This window comes from Vespa crabro, chromosome 10 (genome assembly GCF_910589235.1).
Source record: "Vespa crabro chromosome 10, iyVesCrab1.2, whole genome shotgun sequence".
NCBI lineage: Eukaryota > Metazoa > Arthropoda > Insecta > Hymenoptera > Vespidae > Vespa > Vespa crabro.
In genome coordinates, this window is record NC_060964.1 from 3,901,775 (window position 1) to 3,921,209 (window position 19,435).

General features: G+C 32.3%; 1 protein-coding gene across 24 annotated transcripts in view; it reads right to left on the reverse strand.

The window, feature by feature from the left end:
• Nucleotides 1–19,435, reverse strand: part of LOC124427565 (potassium channel subfamily T member 2) — a 104,073-nt gene that overhangs the window by 25,187 nt on the left and 59,451 nt on the right. For all 24 annotated transcript variants that reach the window (XM_046970640.1, XM_046970643.1, XM_046970630.1 and 21 more), the window contains 3 exons: nt 6,933–7,012; nt 4,518–4,617; nt 3,154–3,352 (listed from right to left, as the gene is read on the reverse strand). In XM_046970640.1, the coding sequence (XP_046826596.1) occupies nt 3,154–3,352; nt 4,518–4,617; nt 6,933–7,012 (379 nt within the window). The remainder of the gene's footprint in view (nt 1–3,153; nt 3,353–4,517; nt 4,618–6,932; nt 7,013–19,435) is intronic.

The window sequence follows — 19,435 nt, forward strand, 5'->3', positions numbered from 1 at the left end:
TGAAAAAAAAAAGAAAAATAAAAAAAAAGGAAGCGTAGCTTCGCTATTTCTTTTCTTTTTTTTTTTTTTTATAATACACGAATAAGTAGTAAGCATTTGTGTATTTCCATTGCTATACTTCCAGGTTCTATATATGGAAGGAAGAAAAGGGCCGAGGAATTTAAATAGAATCCTTAAATTTAAATATTATTACAGGAAGGCTTGTTTCAGCGACACGTTGTACTTGAACATTGGTAAATTTTCATTTATATGCAGGACCTCACTGTAGATTTTCAGTTATCCATCGTAGAGCTTTCAGGCTTGCAAGCTCTTTCCGATGGGTCGATTCTCTTTCCTGTATAGTCAGTTCGCGTTTTAGACCGCTCAAGGCTTCTCTCTTCCGTCCATACGAGAGGCAGACGACTATGACGGATTCTCAAAAAGCAAATCTCTTGTGCCAGATATGGAAAACTACTAGTACCGTAAAAGCAAACTTATTCTGATTTTTTTTTCTCTTTTCTTACGTATACTATTTAATACTTTCAGCAAGGCATACTTGAAATTTCTTTTGACAAATTCTCGTCTACTATGAATATACCTTGATCCATGAGAGAAAAACTCGAGATGGATAATCGCGTTTTCTTTTTAAATGAAATTTGTAAACATCTTCGTTGAATCTTCGCAGTTTGGTAATTTAAATATAAGAAAATTAAAATACACATCTCGTAGATATATATATATGAAAAGGTCAACGTTTACGTCTTGTAGCTTCTAGGAGTGGACGATTAGAAGTTATATACAAAACTATTCAAACTGCATTAGCTTAAACTTCTAATTTTCTTTCAAATCGCCTATTGAAAGTTTTGTAATAAAAGAAAAAAGAAAAAAAGAGATAGATCGGTCTCTAGAGAAGGAAAGTTTATCATGCTGAATAGTTAGTCCGCCAGACAGGACGCTTAAGATCTTAAACTTTGTGAGAATCGATGAATCTCATTTAAAATGCAACATTAGTTATGTGTGTTAAAAAATAAGTAATTTAAATCGGTGTTTGAAAATTAAAAAGAAAAATTAAAAAGAGTATTATAATAGGTATTCGTTTAATGACTTTGCACGTGTGAAAAATTAAATAAGAAGATTTTGCTAAATTATATTATTATGTTTTTTATCAATATGTTCTTCAGATACAATCTTTATGACATGTCGTTTATATTGAGAAATATGAAAAAATATAAAACTATGTAACTATTTCTTATACAGCGTGTACGAAAATAATTTGTAGAATTTTATTCTTTAACGAAATTTATGATGGCGTATTTATCATAAAGTTTCTTTTATTAAAGTAAAAATATTACAGATATTCTATATGTACATCATTAGTTATATATAAAAATATCCAGTAGGATTTTGACATTAATTTATATCTGTAATTCATACTTTTAAATCGTAATCTTGTATCTTTAATAAAAGAAAGATTGGAAAATGCAGATTCTAGAAATTCTTATTTAATAATTCTACATGTGTATAATGTTTATACTATTAATATATAATATATACTAGGAAAAAAAAAACAAAAAACAAAAAGGACAAGTAACGCGAATCGTCTTTTCCGAACATGTCCCTTATTTATTCAAATGTGACATTATCCATTTATTATACATAGCGATTTTCGAAGAACGAGATTTCTGAAGCGACTCGACCGGATATAATCCGTTCGGGTGAGTATCGAGGAATATTTCCAAGACGTTAATCGCATTACGCTTGGTTACGCCTAACTCGATTAACGAGGTGCAAGTTTCCACTTACAAGACGTAAGCTCCTCGAATTCTCTCAGCAACGAAGGTGCAACGAGAAACTTAGGGGAATCGTAAGCGACAGGTGGAAATGCGTTTACCGAGACACGCGATGGCCCAGAAATATATATATACATGCGTATGTATATTCCAGTTATCTATACGTTCTGAATCTCTTAAAAGGTTAGACTATGGATTAGAATCTTTCTTAAATGGACGTCCGACACGTCGTCGAGTCTGATTAACAGAAAGAAAGGGAACGTATTTATGACACGAACGTTTCGACGTGCTGCGGCATTTTAAACTTTCCTCTCGGCCCTCTTTCGTATATACAATTTCTGCATAAAATCGTTCCACGTAAAGCCTCAGGAATCGCAAGCGGAATCATAAGTAGCATCGGAGAAATGAGAACCGTGCTTCTACATACCTTCATTCGATTTTCCAGCTAACCGCTCCAATTAACTCGACAAACTAACCTCGTGATCAAATAGTCAGAAATCACTTCGTTGCATTCAGATTAATCCTTCGGATTCGAATAATTACGATATAATGAGATTCCTGTTTTCGTCGAATCAAATCGTTGAACTGATATGAATTTAAAAGAAAATCTATATCGATACGATCACCGATTAATTATAAACCTTGTGCTTCGGAATGTGTTTTAAAGCCATGACAGGTAAAGAGAAATTTTCAATCTTCCTACGATCAATTTTTCAATAATAAATTTTTTTCTTTATCTTCGAATGAATGATATTGATGAATTAACGCTAATAAATCTCAAAGAAAAATGATAAATAACTAATTGGAGTATCACAGTCAGTAAAGTCATCACATTGGCGATCAAAACGATGAATAGGTATTAAATTTCAAATTTTACAATCAGGAATGTTTACAGAGTCATCGCCGATATATTTTAAAAATGGGAAAAAACATTGTAATCGGAAAAATCTAAAATCCATGTAAAAGATAACCGATGAAACTGCAGAACGACTGTAGAATAGTCACTGCGAAAAGCTTCAAAGCGTAAAAAATATGAATTATCATTTTATTATTAAGTAATTATAGTAAGTATAGTAATTGAAGTAAGTAATTGAATAAAGAAAGATATTAAATCGTATTTGAAACTTTAAAGAATAGAAATTGATATAAGCACGTTGAATAATTACATAGAATATAAGGAGGAGGGAAGGGGGAGGATTGAAAAAATTCAGAAGAGGAATTATTCGAGACAAGTAAAAAAGAAATGTAAATTCTTCGAAAAGTTATCAGTACGAAAGCGACAGGAGCGACTTTCATGCAACGGCGCAGTCAAAGAGACGAAGATAAAAGAAGAAATATATAAATATCGTTGTGCATAAGAAAAGTAATGCGGAAAAACACGTACCTTGTATCCAAGATAAGCAAGTAGTAAAGCTTCCGTGAGCGATACCATCGCCAGGATCACCTGTACTATCCAAAGCTCCAAAGGTCTTCTTACCCATAGGATCGCATCCCAGTTGATGGTTGGATGCTCCTGAAACTCTTCTTCGGTGAGATTCTGGGATGCAAGAAACTCCGTTTTGTTTCCGGGCGTACATCCGTAACTGAAAGAAACAAAACTCGTAGGTATATACGTAAAGTGAAAAGTGGAAAGAAAGAAAGAAAGAGAAAAAGGAAAAAAGAGAAAGAGAGAAAGAGAGAGAGAGAACGGGACGATAGGAAGGTGTAAAAGGAAAGGCACTAGAAATCCTTAGGGAATATGCCGGCTTTTACACGGTCGAGCAATAGGATGCTAAAACGTTTCCGCTGCAAAACCTTATCTCGAGCTTATTCTACGCCACGATAGTAGTGCAACAAAGTATCGTAATCGTGCATGAATATTGCGTTAAGGTCGTGAACAGGAATAGCCGATTCGACTAAGGAAAATTTTCTTTAGGTATGCCATTTCGGTGGAACGAGAAATGAGAATTGCCCGAGGATTCAGAGTCGAATTGTCATTGGCCGATTAAGGTCCTTAATGAAATCCCGAAAGAAAGAATCGAGATCTCTTTTAGTTAATACCAATGGTTTCATTTCAAGAGTAACAATAATAGAATAATAAGAATAATAGAGATATCAAAATATATAAGGAATAAAAATAATAGGAATAACAAAAACAATAAGAGTAATAATGAAAACAATAATAAGAATAATAGGAATAAGAACAGGTATAACGTGAATAATTATAACAAGAATATGAAAAACATGAATGGACATAACAAAAATAGGTCAAGCAAGAATAGGTAAAGTATGAATAGGTCAAGCAAGAATAGATTAATCATGAATTTGTAAAGTATGAATAAGTCAAGCAACGATGTAAGGTCGAGCAAGAATAGGTCAAGCAAGAATAGTTCAAGTACGAATAGGTCAAGCATGAATAGATGAAGCAAGAATAGATAGATAGATAGATTTCATTCTTTTTCACTAATCCTGAACAAAATCTGTGCCGTATATTGTTGGCGACAGTCTCTGTAAACTGACTGCCGTACATAGGCGGCGTCAGCTGCTGTAAGCTAATAAATGACAGCCGTGTATAAGCGGCGTCAATCTCCATGGGCCAAAAAGTGACTGTCGTATGTAAACGGCATCAGCCGCTATGATGCACTAAGTGATTGCCGTATATAGACGGTACCCTTCGCAAAAGGGTTAAAACTATCCTCGGTTGACCTCGGAAAATTTTCTTTCAAAATTTCGACCAAATTTTTCGAAAAAGAATAAAGAAAGACTTACCATGCTGCAAATGTCGGATCGTTGTCGATTATAACTCTGAATATGTAGAGGAAACATGTCAGTAACTTGAAGAAAAGATTGGCGAGTCGTATCCTTAAACCTGCAAAATGAAAGAAAGAAACAATATGATGCCTGTAAGAAAAAAAAAAAAAAAGATATGATTTTCGTACGAGTAGAAGTGAGCGTAGACATAAGAGAAAACGAAGAGTGACAAGAATATCGATTGAAATCAATATCGCGTTTACGTAAGTGCAAAGATATGTATTGGCCATAGCAAAATGCGACGAAACAATCTGTTCGTGATATCTGCTGTCAGTTGCTGCCACTAGCAGCTTCTAAAGGGTAATACATTGTGCATAGACGATCGTTTTAAGTTTTTCACTTTACACACTAAATTTCGTGAGAATGATAATCTCGAAAATGAATTTCCAAAAATTACAAATCATTATTTATTGTAAAAATAATTATTTTCGATAAAGGAAAAGAATAAAAGAAAATATAAAAGATTTTATCTGTCGAAAAAATAATATTATCGAACTAACGTGAAATAGTACTTACACGTAATTCGTGATTTATCGAATCTAAATTATTACAAATGATCTCATTAATGTAATCGTTTGAAAACAATTTTTTTCCCCCTAAAGTAGAAAATTTTTTAAAAGTTTTTTTTTTTTTTTTTTTAACTTTTGCGTGACGTAATATTTCACTGCTGAACAAACCAATTATTATTTTTTTGTAGGTGTACATATCCTGTTGAATCGTAACTTGTCAAAATACTATACTCACGGAAGCGAGTTTTAGTATCGCGAGAAATCGCGATAATAGAATCTGTCTGTTAGCAAACACGACGTACAATACTAGAATTACTAGAAATGCGTTGGACGTCATCGCGGAAAGTGTCATTGTGATCTTTGTTAGATTACTAAAAGCTGTCATAAGATAACATGGAAAAACAAAGGTTCGAAAATTGAGAATAATCGTATGTAGATAGATACTTGTTTTTACGCGTAATGTAAAATGTCACGAGAAATAGTAGGGAGAAGAGAGGTAGAGAGAAAGGGAGAGAAAAAGATAGGAAAAGAGAGGAAAAGAGAAAGAGAGGTACAGAGAGAGAGAGAGAGAGAGAGAGAGAGAGAGAAACATTCTACATAACATTTTGCGCATATTATGTTAACCCTTTGATTGCTACGTAATCGTTCAAATTTCATTTTTAAAAATGTGAAAGTGTCATTGCTCCATTATGATTGGATATGACATGATCGGATCTATCGACATGTATTGAAACAGATGCTAGCGTGCCTTTGTCATTTTTCGGCAAGATCCATTTAAACTCTTGGCATCCAAATAGTTAAATCCCGTACGTCGATAGACCTGACGTACAAATATTGAAAACGTGTTAAACTGATGTTAATCTATGTTGCGTTGAAAAAAAAATTATAAAAATACGTCGCGTGTTCATTAATATCTATTGATGAAATAATAGTAATTTATTTTTGTAAGAAAAAATAAAAAAGAATCAAACACAATAATTCTATAATATTTATTGTTACGAAAGAATAAACAAACACATGCATATGTATATAAGTTATATACATTATTGTATACAAATCATTAATACTTTAACCTAAATATCAAGTTAATCGGCTTTCCATATTTATCTTTATTATCGATCAAATTTCGCGTAATCAACTATTTTACGAGCTTTTGTACCGATGTGATCACAAAGATGACGCGTCGTAGAAAGGCTTAATGCGAATACGATGATACTTTCTATGGTTTACGATGGCAGAACGTTGATAACTGATATGAAATATAGCGAACGACGAAAAATGGTCTCATATCTAGAGACTTTAGGCTTAACAGTTCGTGCTCATTGACGTTTATATTACGACTGAGATTTCTTTGATAGCTATATAAAACGATTATGTCTTTTATAATTCCCAAATAATCGGACCTAAGATTTATTCCGATTGTAATAAATGATCGATGGATCTTTATTATAGCGGAACGATATTTTAATCCTCTTTAGAACTCATCGACCTAGCATATATAGGTACTTAGATGTATACATACATAGGAATATATATGGATATGTACAAAAGTAATTTGCTTGAAACCAAATTTCCGCTTTCCTGGGCTTAATGATTAATAGTCGATCCATCTCATACTCGGCTTGAAATACGAGTAGAAGGAGTGGGCCAAATTCACCGTTGGATAGAAAAAGCCTCGTTATTTCAGTGGCGTGAAAATGTATGACAGAAAACGCATAGTATCGTTCAAAGCTTTGCCTTCGAGCGATTCGTTGCTGGGGATTAATGTATCCGCATCTATATATATTCATACACTTGCATATGCATGTATGGGTGCGGAAAAAGCGTAGCGATTAGAATCAAATCGTAGAATGGATTAACTCACTCGAACGTTGGTTCTTGATGAAATACAACTGAAGTCGTTCTTTGAAGGTATTCTCGTTAACGTAGTACTCGACGCGAACTCTGAAACAAACAAAAAAATAGTTTCACGATCATTAGATTAATATTTTTATTTTTTCGTATTTTGTATATACGCGATAGTTATATATATATAATAGGAAACTTGAAAATATATCTTTATCGATGTCATGGTAGATGCCATACTACTTTTGGGAGATATAATATCACTTTGTGAATATAGTTATAGTAGCTTAGTATATCGATCGATTATGATAGTTCGCTATTCGATTTCCTAGCTTCTATAGAATAATTGATTTTGCTTTTGGGACACTCATCGGAATAGGTATAGCTCAAGAACCAATTGCATTCGGTCGATGATACTTTCCTTCTCGTTCTGACACGAGAGTTCTATTCTTAGTGCCGATAATGCAGCAGCGTCACTGAGAATAGCGTTACGTGACGTCACTTTGCCAACGTCGACAACCGATCGACGTGAGCATAGGCGATCCTTCTCTCGGTTGCGTTGAACTCGTTCTTTGACCTACATATATAACGTCATAGCTACCTGACCTATGACACGCGTCTTCCGTTGAAACGAAACTTCTAGTACACTTCACCTTTTCTTCTTACTATTGTTTCTCAAGGAAGAATCATTTTTATGAGAAATATTGAACACTAGTGTGTTTCCCAGAACAAATCTAATAAAGACAGAGAATAACTAATAATCCTTTAGAAAATCCAGTAATTTATCATTAATATTTTTCCATGTTTATATTGGAGATATTGATATTACTTTTCTGCAATATATTGATTCCTTTATATGAAGAAATAATAAATATATCGTATATCTTACCAATTGTTTATTTTATAGATAATATAAATCTTACATATTCTAAAACTAGGATATTGATCGGTTCGTATCTCTCATATGTTATTTTTTATTATTTATCACAAATACTATTTTTCAAATATTCAAGGAATTTTTTTAAAGAAAAGTCAAATGTGAAACTTTTCCCATAGTATGACTTTTAAAATTCCTTTGTGATAGGTAAAAATTGAGATGTCATCTGTTATGCAGGAAGTCATTTTAGCTCTATCATTATCCAAGCGTATATCAACACACGAAAATTAATGAGATTCTTTCTAAAATATATCACATAAGCGGACACGAGAAAACTCGTGTATCGTTGAATCTTGTAAACACGTAATAACTAATTAGCTAACCTTCCTCGATAAACGCGATGGAAAAATCGGACAAGATGGGAAATGGTATTTGTACGACGCCAATTATTATGAAAGATCGCGATAAAATGCATACGTCTCTATGTTGGGCGTGCCTGATTTGTGATTGGACGAAAGCTAATATAGTATATAAGTACGTTTACAAGGCATGCATGCTAATACGTGAATACAAATGATAAGTATTTATCATGACAGTATTTCTGTTTTTCAAATTTTTCTGATCTTCTAACTTTTCCGCGTGTACCAGATTCATACAGACATAAAAGAAAACTCGCGATTGATGATTCTCGTTATAAAGCCCTCTGCGTACTTTGTTCTTTCAATTTTTTTTTCAGGCTTAGAAAATGAATGGCTATAGAAACCTATGTCGCTAATCTAACCGTTGGGATCAGATGGAGGAAAGAAGTTGCGGAGCAGGTGGACTCAAACCGGAGAAGATTAATGATCTCTTTATCCGCACATTCACCGATTATGGAGGCGAAGAAAAGCATCAGGCTTCGTTCATTCTTCTTCTTTTTTTGTCTCGTTTAACGTTAAATACTGTAATTCCGAGACCTCCGAGTTCTTCAGTTTCTCCAAGTATCTTTTTTTCTTACAACGTAGAGACACACTTACCTTTATTATATCTCCGGTAAAAAATTTCAATTACGAAACTTCCAAGTTGTTCAGTAAGAGAATGATAACTAAGGAAATCATGCGAATTTTCAACGAAAAGTAAAATAAATAATATTAAAAAGTAAAATAAATGGAAACAGAAATATGTTATCCCCATTGTTTATATATAAAATAAATACCAAAGTTAATAGGATTGTATGAAAAGTTTTGGTATTTTACATGGTAGAAGAAATAATATCAGTTAACATCGTTCTCTCTCTCTCTCTCTCTCTTTCTCTTTCTCTTTTTATTTATTTTTTTTTTTTTTTGATATACGTTTCCTATTTCCTACGTGTAAAATCATAATAAACGAGGCGTCACGAAAAGTTTTTCTCTGTAACAAGATTAATGTCTATGTGGTTTCATTTTGGTTACCACTGAAAGATCAACTCACAACAACAAGTTTCGCTTACACTCTTACCCTGTGCCCTGTTACTTGACTCTGAAGAGCATACCTTCTTACGAACGATACTCCATTAAGAACATTTGAATTATTAATATTTTTAAAGTGGATTATATATCAATTATTAGCTCATAAATCGATAATAAAAATTCTCTGAACTTGTTATCTAAGATCCAAAAATAAGGCTGCCTTATGTATTTATTTATTCTTAGCATGATACATATATGTATATATATATATGTATATGTATGTTACATATATTATATTGTACCGTTTAATAGTTGATATTTAACTGATAATTCTCTTTCCTATCTCTGCTGAATTTATTTAACGTTATGTATTTGCCTTTCCACTGATACAAGAAAATTTTGTGCGAATTTTAAGACAGCTAGTCTTTATTCTAACTTGAGATATCGTTTGGAACGATTTATATAAATTGAAAGAAATGTTTTTCATATCTGTTCTTCTTACCTCGATAGCAATTTGTCTTCCCGTCTGTCATTCTTTCTTTTCCAGTGTCTTTATCTTTTATCTGAAATCGTTCTTCCCATACGATAGGATAGTTTCTAATCGTAAGAAGATCCTCGAAATTTCTAACAAAATCTTCGAGTTGACAATTCGATTGTCTTTCTCTTATCGATCGATAAGCATAACATTTCGAATTATATATAAAGTAATTAATTTTAGAAACGAAACAGAAAGTATTAAAAATAATTTTCCTATATCTAATAAATTTCCTATATCTAATAAATTAATTGATATAGTATGAAAAAATCTCTAACATAACAAAGATTTTTCTGTATTTTCTGATATATAGACTTTTATTCTCTCTTTCTCTCTCTCTTTTTCTCTTTCTCTCTCTCTTTCTCTTTCTCTATCTCTTTTTCTTTTTCATATCGTTTCTCTTTGATTGGTATAGAAAATGACAATATGGTACTAATGTCACCATTCAACTAAAGAAATACTAGTGTTCCTATAGTACTCCTTTTTATTTGAACTTAAAACACTAGCAAGTATAAGCCAATCTATAAATTGAAAAGGAAAGTTTACTCGATTGAAGTCCGCTGTCCTCAGTTTCGCAGTTGCTTTTTCACTTCATCGATCGTTACACTTTTACCATTTCGTTGGAAATGCAACGTTCCATCGTTCGTTGTACCAATAGGAACATTTCAACGGATAAGTACGATGATCTCATTAATTTTAGAAATTGAAATGGGAGATTAAGCGCTATTTTTAATGTTATTATATTTATCAATTTATTCAAAATTATAAATGACACATTTTCATGTTTTATAAAAGCTCACTGTAAATATTTCCATAGAATCAATTCAGACATTCCATTAAGTAATTTTCAACATTTCAATATTTATACCTAAAACGTGCATAATTTTCTTGAAAATTTTCAAGCGATCAGTCCGAAATTGTATAGAATATTTTCAGTTATGATAAAAAAAAAAAAAAAAAAACTATGTATAATATTTTGTTAGATTTGGTTCATTTTATTGTTATAGCTGAAAAAAAAAAGAACTCTTGGCAGTCATGTCTACAAAACTTTATACATACTAATACTTGAATCCATGACCTTTCGCTTGTCCGATTGTTCTTTCAACTGAATTATCTACCTCTCCAACCAAATGTTCTCATGAATGCTTGATAGTTATAAAGGTGATTCGATCTTCCACTTTATATTTCATGCATCTTTCAATAACTTCTATTAGGTTGCATAGGCAAAAAGGTTGTATCAGCTCTTATAATACCTATAGATCCTCAGTTTCAATGAGTTCTATCAACATGCAATATCTGTAACTGTAATTTATATGCACTTCGTACTCGGTTTGATACAACGGAAGAAAAAAATGACTTAGCATGCTCACATACATGTACGAACATGCAGACGAATTCTCTTCAGAATTGTAATGCAAGACACGCGATGATAATAATTAAGTATCCGAGAAGCCACAGAGAAACGAAAAAAGTTTATCGGGAATAATCTTATGTATAATTTTTCATCGAATCCATTGGATTAGCGTGACGATGAAAATGTCGAAGCGTATCGTTTATGAGTATGGAAAATCGAAAATTGCTTCTATTAAAGTCGACGACAGTGCTTTTTAATTGAGTCGCTTTGATACTTTGAAAAGTTTCATTAATTACGTATATGTACGTATGTAGGTTGTATATTGAACGCCGTACGTTGGTGAATTATACGAAGGATCCTGTTCAATGGCGGGCCATCTTGACTGCAGCTTGTTAAACAGTCGATCGTTTATATTTACCTGCAGCAACATCGATCGGTCAGGTATGACCCACTATGCGACAACTCAACACCAACTGCGTGCTGTTTCGTTCGACGATGCCACGAAGGTCCCTATCTACGTTGATATTCACGCACGAAGTTTGCTTCTAGCAAAGCTCTTACACGCGAAATACATCCTTACATTTCTGTGCTTTCGACAATGGAAATACCTTAAGTAAGTGATAGTTGAAAAGAGATTGAAAAAAAAAATGATTCAGGTGGAAGGAAAATACTTTACTCAGCTTTATCACGGGAAACCAAATATTACAAATCTACAAATTCCACTTTTAACACTCATCAATAGATTCCAAATTGAAATCTTATTATTATAATACATCCAGAAACTAAATGCTTTTTTTCTAATAATTATAAAAATTCGAATTTCATTTTTCACTTTCATCCTATTGTATGTATATGTCTGTTATTGTTACATTATACGAAGGTATCTATTCCTTTGTATACGACCTTATTTTTTCGATCTCTTTCGTGAAAAAGATCAATCAATTTAAAATATTTTCGTATACTTTGATGACTGTATATTAAAAATCTATGATTTTGCAGATGTTAAAAGTTTTCAATGAAATAAGAATTGATTATAAAGATGTTAAATAATTGTTAAATATTTTTTTAAAGCTTTCATTAATGCAGCTTGATTTTGTATACATTGTTCGGGTAACATTTTCAACACTAAAAATACTTCACATATGTATTTAGTTTAGTTTCGATCGCGTAGTACAGACGGATTTGCGAAAGAGGAAAGGGATTCGTCTGTGATCGGTCAACAAAACGTTACGAGTCACGTGCTGCAGTTCTCGACGGGTGATTGAAAACGATTTAACGAGGACGCGTCTGTCTACCGATCGGCTTGAACGAGTATTTGTGAAGTGTCTACAACAGAGAGAAATTGGTTACGAATAACGAGCAACATATAAAGGTAATTTCGTTTTATTGGACACAAAACATGCTTCTTCGATAATCGATTGCTGTTTGTCATTTAAATGAAACTACGTACGATCGTGCTTTATCCTTTTTCAAATGGTGTCGGCGTTACTTCGTCAACAAAAAACTTTGCATTCTCGACTCGTTTATAAATAATGTTAATAGATTTACACAAATTGTATTTCTAATAAATATTATACATTCTAATTCATTTATTATCGCACTATCTCGCTCGTAAGACAATTTCCTATTATTTGTAATACAATTAATGTTCATAATTTAATGACAAATATATAAATTAATTCAAATAAATATAAATAAATTGTTAAAATGTTAATTGTTAATAATTATAATATTCAAGACTATATCCATGTAAACGATTTGAGAATTGAAAGATTCTCAGATATTTCATACCTGACAAGTTGGTAGAAAAGTATTTATATGTGAGAACTCTCGAATAATTCATGATCACGAAGATGGAGAGGAATGTCGATTTGGAGAATGAATGAAAGTAGACGGTGTATACAATTAATGTTTAAAAATCGATAGAAGTCGCGCGAAACCGAAACAAATAATTGCTCCGCAAATAACTTTGTTCATTTATAATAACGAAAGGAAAGACTAGACTATCAAATTCTTTTTTTTTTCCTTTTTTTAATCTGATATTATTCCTCGTTTCTAAATGTATCCTCGTCGTCGTGAATAGAATTACGATGTATCAAAATAAAATTGTTCAACCTTGTACCGCAATAAGTTTTACGATACCATAGTCGAAGCTACAGTCTTTACCCTTAATAGTTAGTTCAAACAAGAGAAAAGTGATGATAAATATGTAATAGAAAAAGAAAGGTGTTCATTTAGAAGTACGAATTGCCTATTCTATTTTTATCAACGATGACGAAATATCGAACGTTTCATTCAATTTCAACATACTTTGACTACGGTTGATCAAGTTGTAAATATGAATCAAAATACGTATTTTCATCTTCGTTAATCTTATATTGTATACGAAATAATGTTATTCCATTTCATTTCCGTAATTATATACGACATTATTACTTCTTGGAAGTATTGTGTAGGAAGATAAATTCATTTCGAGAACAAGTACAAAGAATGTTAATTTAGTTTTCTACCAAGGTGAATTCGAATTATTATTAGTCATCTTCAGAATTACATAACGATTGATCGGACTTCTTTCTGTTTTGTATTCAAATTGTTGTTGTTCAAAAATCCATACAAAAAAAAAGTGTCATTTTTTCTTTAGCATAAGGCAACGAAGGATCAATAAAAGAAAAAAATATTAATAAAAATAGATCATAACGTTGGTGGATAGTCATAGGCTAGCTAAAATCAAGATAAGCGTAATTAGAATGTATCATTGGTGGTACAATGTTAGCGTAATATCGTTGAATTTTTTTTTTAGAATAAAGTAAATTACAGAAATAATATGTCGCGTTGTACTTTTATCTTTTGATCTGCAATAATCGTGGAGAAAGGGAGAAATAAAAAAGAGAGAAAGAGAGATAGAGAGAGAGAGAGAGAGAGAGAGAAAGAGAGAGAGAGAAGAATGGAAAGAAAAAAGAGAGAGAAGGAGATAGATAAAGAGAGAAAGAGGGAATATCGAAAGCTCCCACACGGACGTGCGTGCTTGAAATTGCGTGCTGTTAGCTAGTATGCCCTTCGCCCGCTCCTCGGCTCTGCATAAATAAATTAAAGGGTTAAAAGCGAGTACAGCTAGTGGCGATGCCATGAACGTCGCACTGATCCTCTCTCTTTCTCTCTCCAGCGTTAACCATAGTAATAATGAGTGACATAGTTATTAAGATAATAAATTCTACAATGAAAAAAGAATCTGGGAGTGCCCCCTTAAAATAATTAGGCATCCTAAACGTGTTGCCCTTGAAGCATGGCTATCTTCAAGAGTATATAGCTACGCTATATTGTTTAATAATTAATGTAAGAGTTGAAAAGACGCGAAAAGATATCTATGTAGAAGAGATTTTGGAGAGTATCCTGCGACCACAACAGGTTTGGCTTTAAGATTTATGTCGAGTAAACGCGTAATAAATATGAGCGAAATAAATTTCGAGCTAAGAGATTGGTTAATCCGAATTTCAAGAGGGTTCTTCGCCCGGACTATACGAACCGGAACATTTTCGAAGGGTAGTAATTTAAATTGCGAGGGTTCGCTCCGTTTAATTCACGATGTCTTAAGCAGTTCGCTTTTATGTTTCAGTAATCACGTGCCTGTACCTCTTCGATGTTGTTATTTCTTAAAAGCGAATATATTATAAGTTGGTATTAGATGGCGTACAAAAGTTATATAAAGGGCAAGTTTCGAAGTAGATACATCAATGATAATAGGAAATAAATTATATTGTTTTCTTTTCGGCAGATTTACGGTAATCAACGAACGAATAGAACTTAAGAGTTTAAGCTGTAAGATTGAGTATAAGATTGTGCTTACATACAACTCTTAGATATCGTATTCTCTTGCAAAGGGTGAACTTTCAATATGGCATACGTGATATCTCATAAAAAGCAATTTAATCGTACACAAGAGAGGAATCAGAATATTGTGTATGAGACGTTGCTTCTGATTATAAAAAAAAAAAAGAAAAGAAAAAGAAAAGAGAGAAAAAACAAACAAACAAACAGTTTATAAGGTATTTCTTAGAAACGATAAAAACATTTTAAAGTACACTATACCGGAAAACGTTTCGCGCGTGTGATTTGTCCAATGAAGGAACACTTTTACCATTCTTATCCAATGATCGTCGTAAAAAGAAACGAAAGAAGATGAATGAAAAAATGTGAGTGTCTTTTTTTCATCTATCAGAAAGAAATTATTTTGGTGATGATAATGCTTCAGAGATACGGCATGTCTTCTCTAAAATACGAGTAATTTCAAGCTAAGCCATATGCGGCCGACAGCTTTCAGACGTTTTGCAGTCTGATACTCGCTCGCCTGCCGCACGCCAGGCATCAAAGTCTCTAAGAGCTATTGTTATATTTTCAAATAACTTTATTACAATTTATTTAATTCGATCTTAAGTTTCGAATCGATGTAATAAATAATATTCAATTTTGCCTTATCTAAAATTCTAGAAGCAACGAGTATAGCTTCCGTTTCATCTCGTCTCTTTTATTTTTCATTTATTTCATTTAATTCATGAGATGATACTCTCACCGATGGCACTTTCGGGAAAATTTTCAATTAAAATCGAGGTATTCGTGTTCCAGGCGAAACGTGATATCTAACGAATCTTCCATGGTTGAACTTTCGAGCTACGGACAGTTTGAAACCTCCCGGGTATATCGTGTCAAGCGATGAACTATTTCCTATTGTACCGGATCGTATTATCTCGAATTCTCTATATGCGCTTCATGGTATCTATTAATACGATTTGACGCTAGAGGATATTGTTATGAAGTTGAAAATCATACTGGCGGTGAAACGATCGATTTATAATGTATTTTCAAAAATTCTTTATCCTTATCGCTATATACAATTTTCGTTTTTCTTTACTTTCTCCCTCTCTTCCTCTCTCTCTCTCTCTCTCTCTCTCTCTCTCTCTCTTTCTCTTTTAATCATTAGTAAACATATAGGTAGATGTAAAAAAAAAAGGTTACGTTTTATGATTACATCATAACACTATCTTTTTATTGAAATATTTAATCGGCATTAAACTTATTCCTCTCTGTATTCAAGTCGCGATAATAATATCGTTTGGAAGAATTCGCTATCGGCACCTTTCACTGTAAGTTTTAAATGGACCACAAAATTTTCGGTTTACGAGCTATCCCTTGTGCTCATAAAATATTCGTAAAAACGATGACATTTAAAGCTCATAATCTCGAAAAAAGAAACATTCTTTTAAATAAAATAAAACAAGATAACGTCACTGTTTTATATAAATATTCATAATTTTTTTTTGTATATCTAATAAACTATATTTATCCTTAATTAGACGATTAAGAAAAAATCAAATTATCTGCGAACGTTATAAAGTATTTTGAATAATCGTATTTGTTGATTTTTATATTAGAATATTTGAAATGGTCGAATTATTAAGTTCTCGATTCTTTAGATAATTCACGTTTATCAAATACTGTTTGAATAGGAAAAATTTTGAGTATGTACTCAATATGTAATTGAATTTGTAAATTTCAAGTACTATATCTCAGATTCATAAAAATATTTTGTTGTGTTGTCAAATTGTAGAGTTTATTCATGAGACACCGTTCGATTGCCTAATGCATAGTGCCATGAACAGAAAATAATAAGCTACGACACCATGGAAGTTAACTATATCGATTTTATCAATACAAAGTTGTCGTAGAAGATTACAATGGGAACTATCGAGAAATACACATACACACACACACACACATACACACACATACACACACATACACACACATATATATATATTTTATCTCATACTTCTTACACTTCAATGGACGATAAGCATATCCACTTTTCGAGCGAAAAGCTCAAACGTATGTATGTACTTTCTTTCAAATCAAATATACAGTTTGAAGATTGAAACGTTGGAGTATGTTTTGTTATGATTTTTATAAAAAAAAAAACAAGGAAAAAAAATTAAAAAGAAGAAATAAAAAGAAAATGATAAAAAACATAGAGTCGAGCATCTTCGTCTAACATAACACGCAAATATAGAGACCAAAGAAAAGTCGCAAATGAATCTAAAATTAGAAGTCTCATCCACCTTCTGTAACGACTCTCACCTCGTCGCGTCAAGTGTTCTCACCCGAACAATATACAACGTGTAAAAGTGTCATTATAGCGAGTCTGCAATTGCATAGATTGTTTTTTTCCCTTTTTTCCTTTTTTTTTTTTTTTTTTTTTTTTTAATTTTTTAGGGCAAAGACACTTGACTTTCTTTCGTAAGAACTTCATCGAAACGAAGGGAAATTCGCGATCGCAAATCAAAGAAGATTTCTTACAGGTGATATTTTTTTACTAGAATAAAACTCGTATCTTCTATAAAACAAGCTCTCTTTGAGCATTGCTATTCATTGTGGATGGAAACGCGACTTGCGTATGTCGACTCGTAAAGTCAAATTGACAGATCGACTTTTTTCGAGCTTCGATTCTCTTCCTACAGCTAGGATTCTTAAACGACGCAGAAAAAAGTAATCTATTGAAAGAAAGAGAGAGAGAGAGAGAGAGAGAGAGAGAGAGGGAAGGAGAGAGCAAGAGCAAGAGATAAAAAATGAACAGAAAAGCGTGATAGATCTCGTTCGTTATTTATTAGCGGGATTTAGATGTCACGCGTCATTCGCACGTCACAAAACTCGAAAGAGGAAACACGGAAGATCGTAGAATCATTCGAGAAACTCTTGAATTCTCTTTTCCCTTCCATATAAGAGACAATAATTCTTTGCACGCTTATCTATGACGATTGATTTTTTTTTTTTTATTTTCTATGTCGACTTCGTTGACTTAAAAAAAAAATAAATAAGTCTGTAATATTGACCGTCCTTAATATTATTTTGACAATTATTCTACGATATTTCACATGAAAGTAAAAACTTTTGAACGATCTCAATAATTGTTTCGATGTAACACAATGTAAAACAATGAAAGATATTTTCGAAACATCGTTAATGGAAAAGATATATCGTCGACATGATTTTCCTTTATTGAATTTTCAAAAATATTATTTTTATTTGGCATATAGGAGAGACAAAAAAATGTATTCTTTCGAGGAATAGTGAAAATGATCATCGAAATATCAACTTTAGTTTGGAGATTCCTCCGAGTACAGTAGTCGAAGTACTTTTTGGTCAGACGCCCTTCAGCTCTCTTTTTCTCTCTCTCTATATATATATATATATATATATATATATTGGGAGAGTGAGAGAGAGAGAGAAAGAATATATATATATTTATATATATTCTTCTCTTTCTCTATTTCGTACGCGCGCTGTATGATCGACCAAAACTTATTTCCCACGAGTGTCATGATTCGATTCGATACGGAAAAGTAGGAGACGAAAGGAAAAGAGAAAAGTCGCGGTTCCACTTCTTATCTTAGACTACGTTTCCTTTTTCCCTTCTATCTGCTATATCTATTACTACTACTACTACTACTACTGCTACTACTACTACTACTACTGCTACTACTACTACTACTACTGTTACTACTACTACTACTACTGTCTCTTTCTCGATCTTTTTCTTTTTCTTCTTTTCTGTATCTAGTCCTTTTTTCTTTCATTTTTTTTTTAGCTCAAAGCATCATCTCAGAAAAATCCTATAACCCTCCCGAGATCGGTTTCGGAGAGAAAGGTAAGTGCACCGTTGAAAGAGTACGGAGCGGAAAAGTTTTTGATTACCGCTCTTCTTCTTGTACGCGTCCTTTACAACGACGCTTTTGTAGGATTAGAACGTGAATGAAAAAAAAAAGAGTCACTTCGAACTTTGTAGATCATCGGAAAAACACAAAAGATCCGTACGGTCAAGTATTTGTCAAAGTATTTATCATCTGTATAGTTAAATTTATAAAGAAGTATTATTTCCATAAATTTTTCTTACAGATATACATACAGGCAAGCCGAACTCAGAGATGACATTTGAAAAGATCGATATACATTAAATTTCTGAATTTAACAGGACAGTTATTTATGATTTTATGTAAAAAGGTCATTTTTCATATAGATTTCATGTAGAAACAGAATATATAATATATATTCTGTTATATATATATATATAAATGGTAAAGAGATACAAAATCCACAAGTAATATTTCTTCTTTTTAACACTTTTCAATTCGATCATATAATGCGATATTATGCTTTCCGGGTTATCTTTTATAGTTTCCGTATACTACGATGAGATTAAAATTATCATATACGCATTCTATTCGCTCATATAAAGTTTATTTTTTATATTTTTAATCACATTAATATTTCAACTAACTAT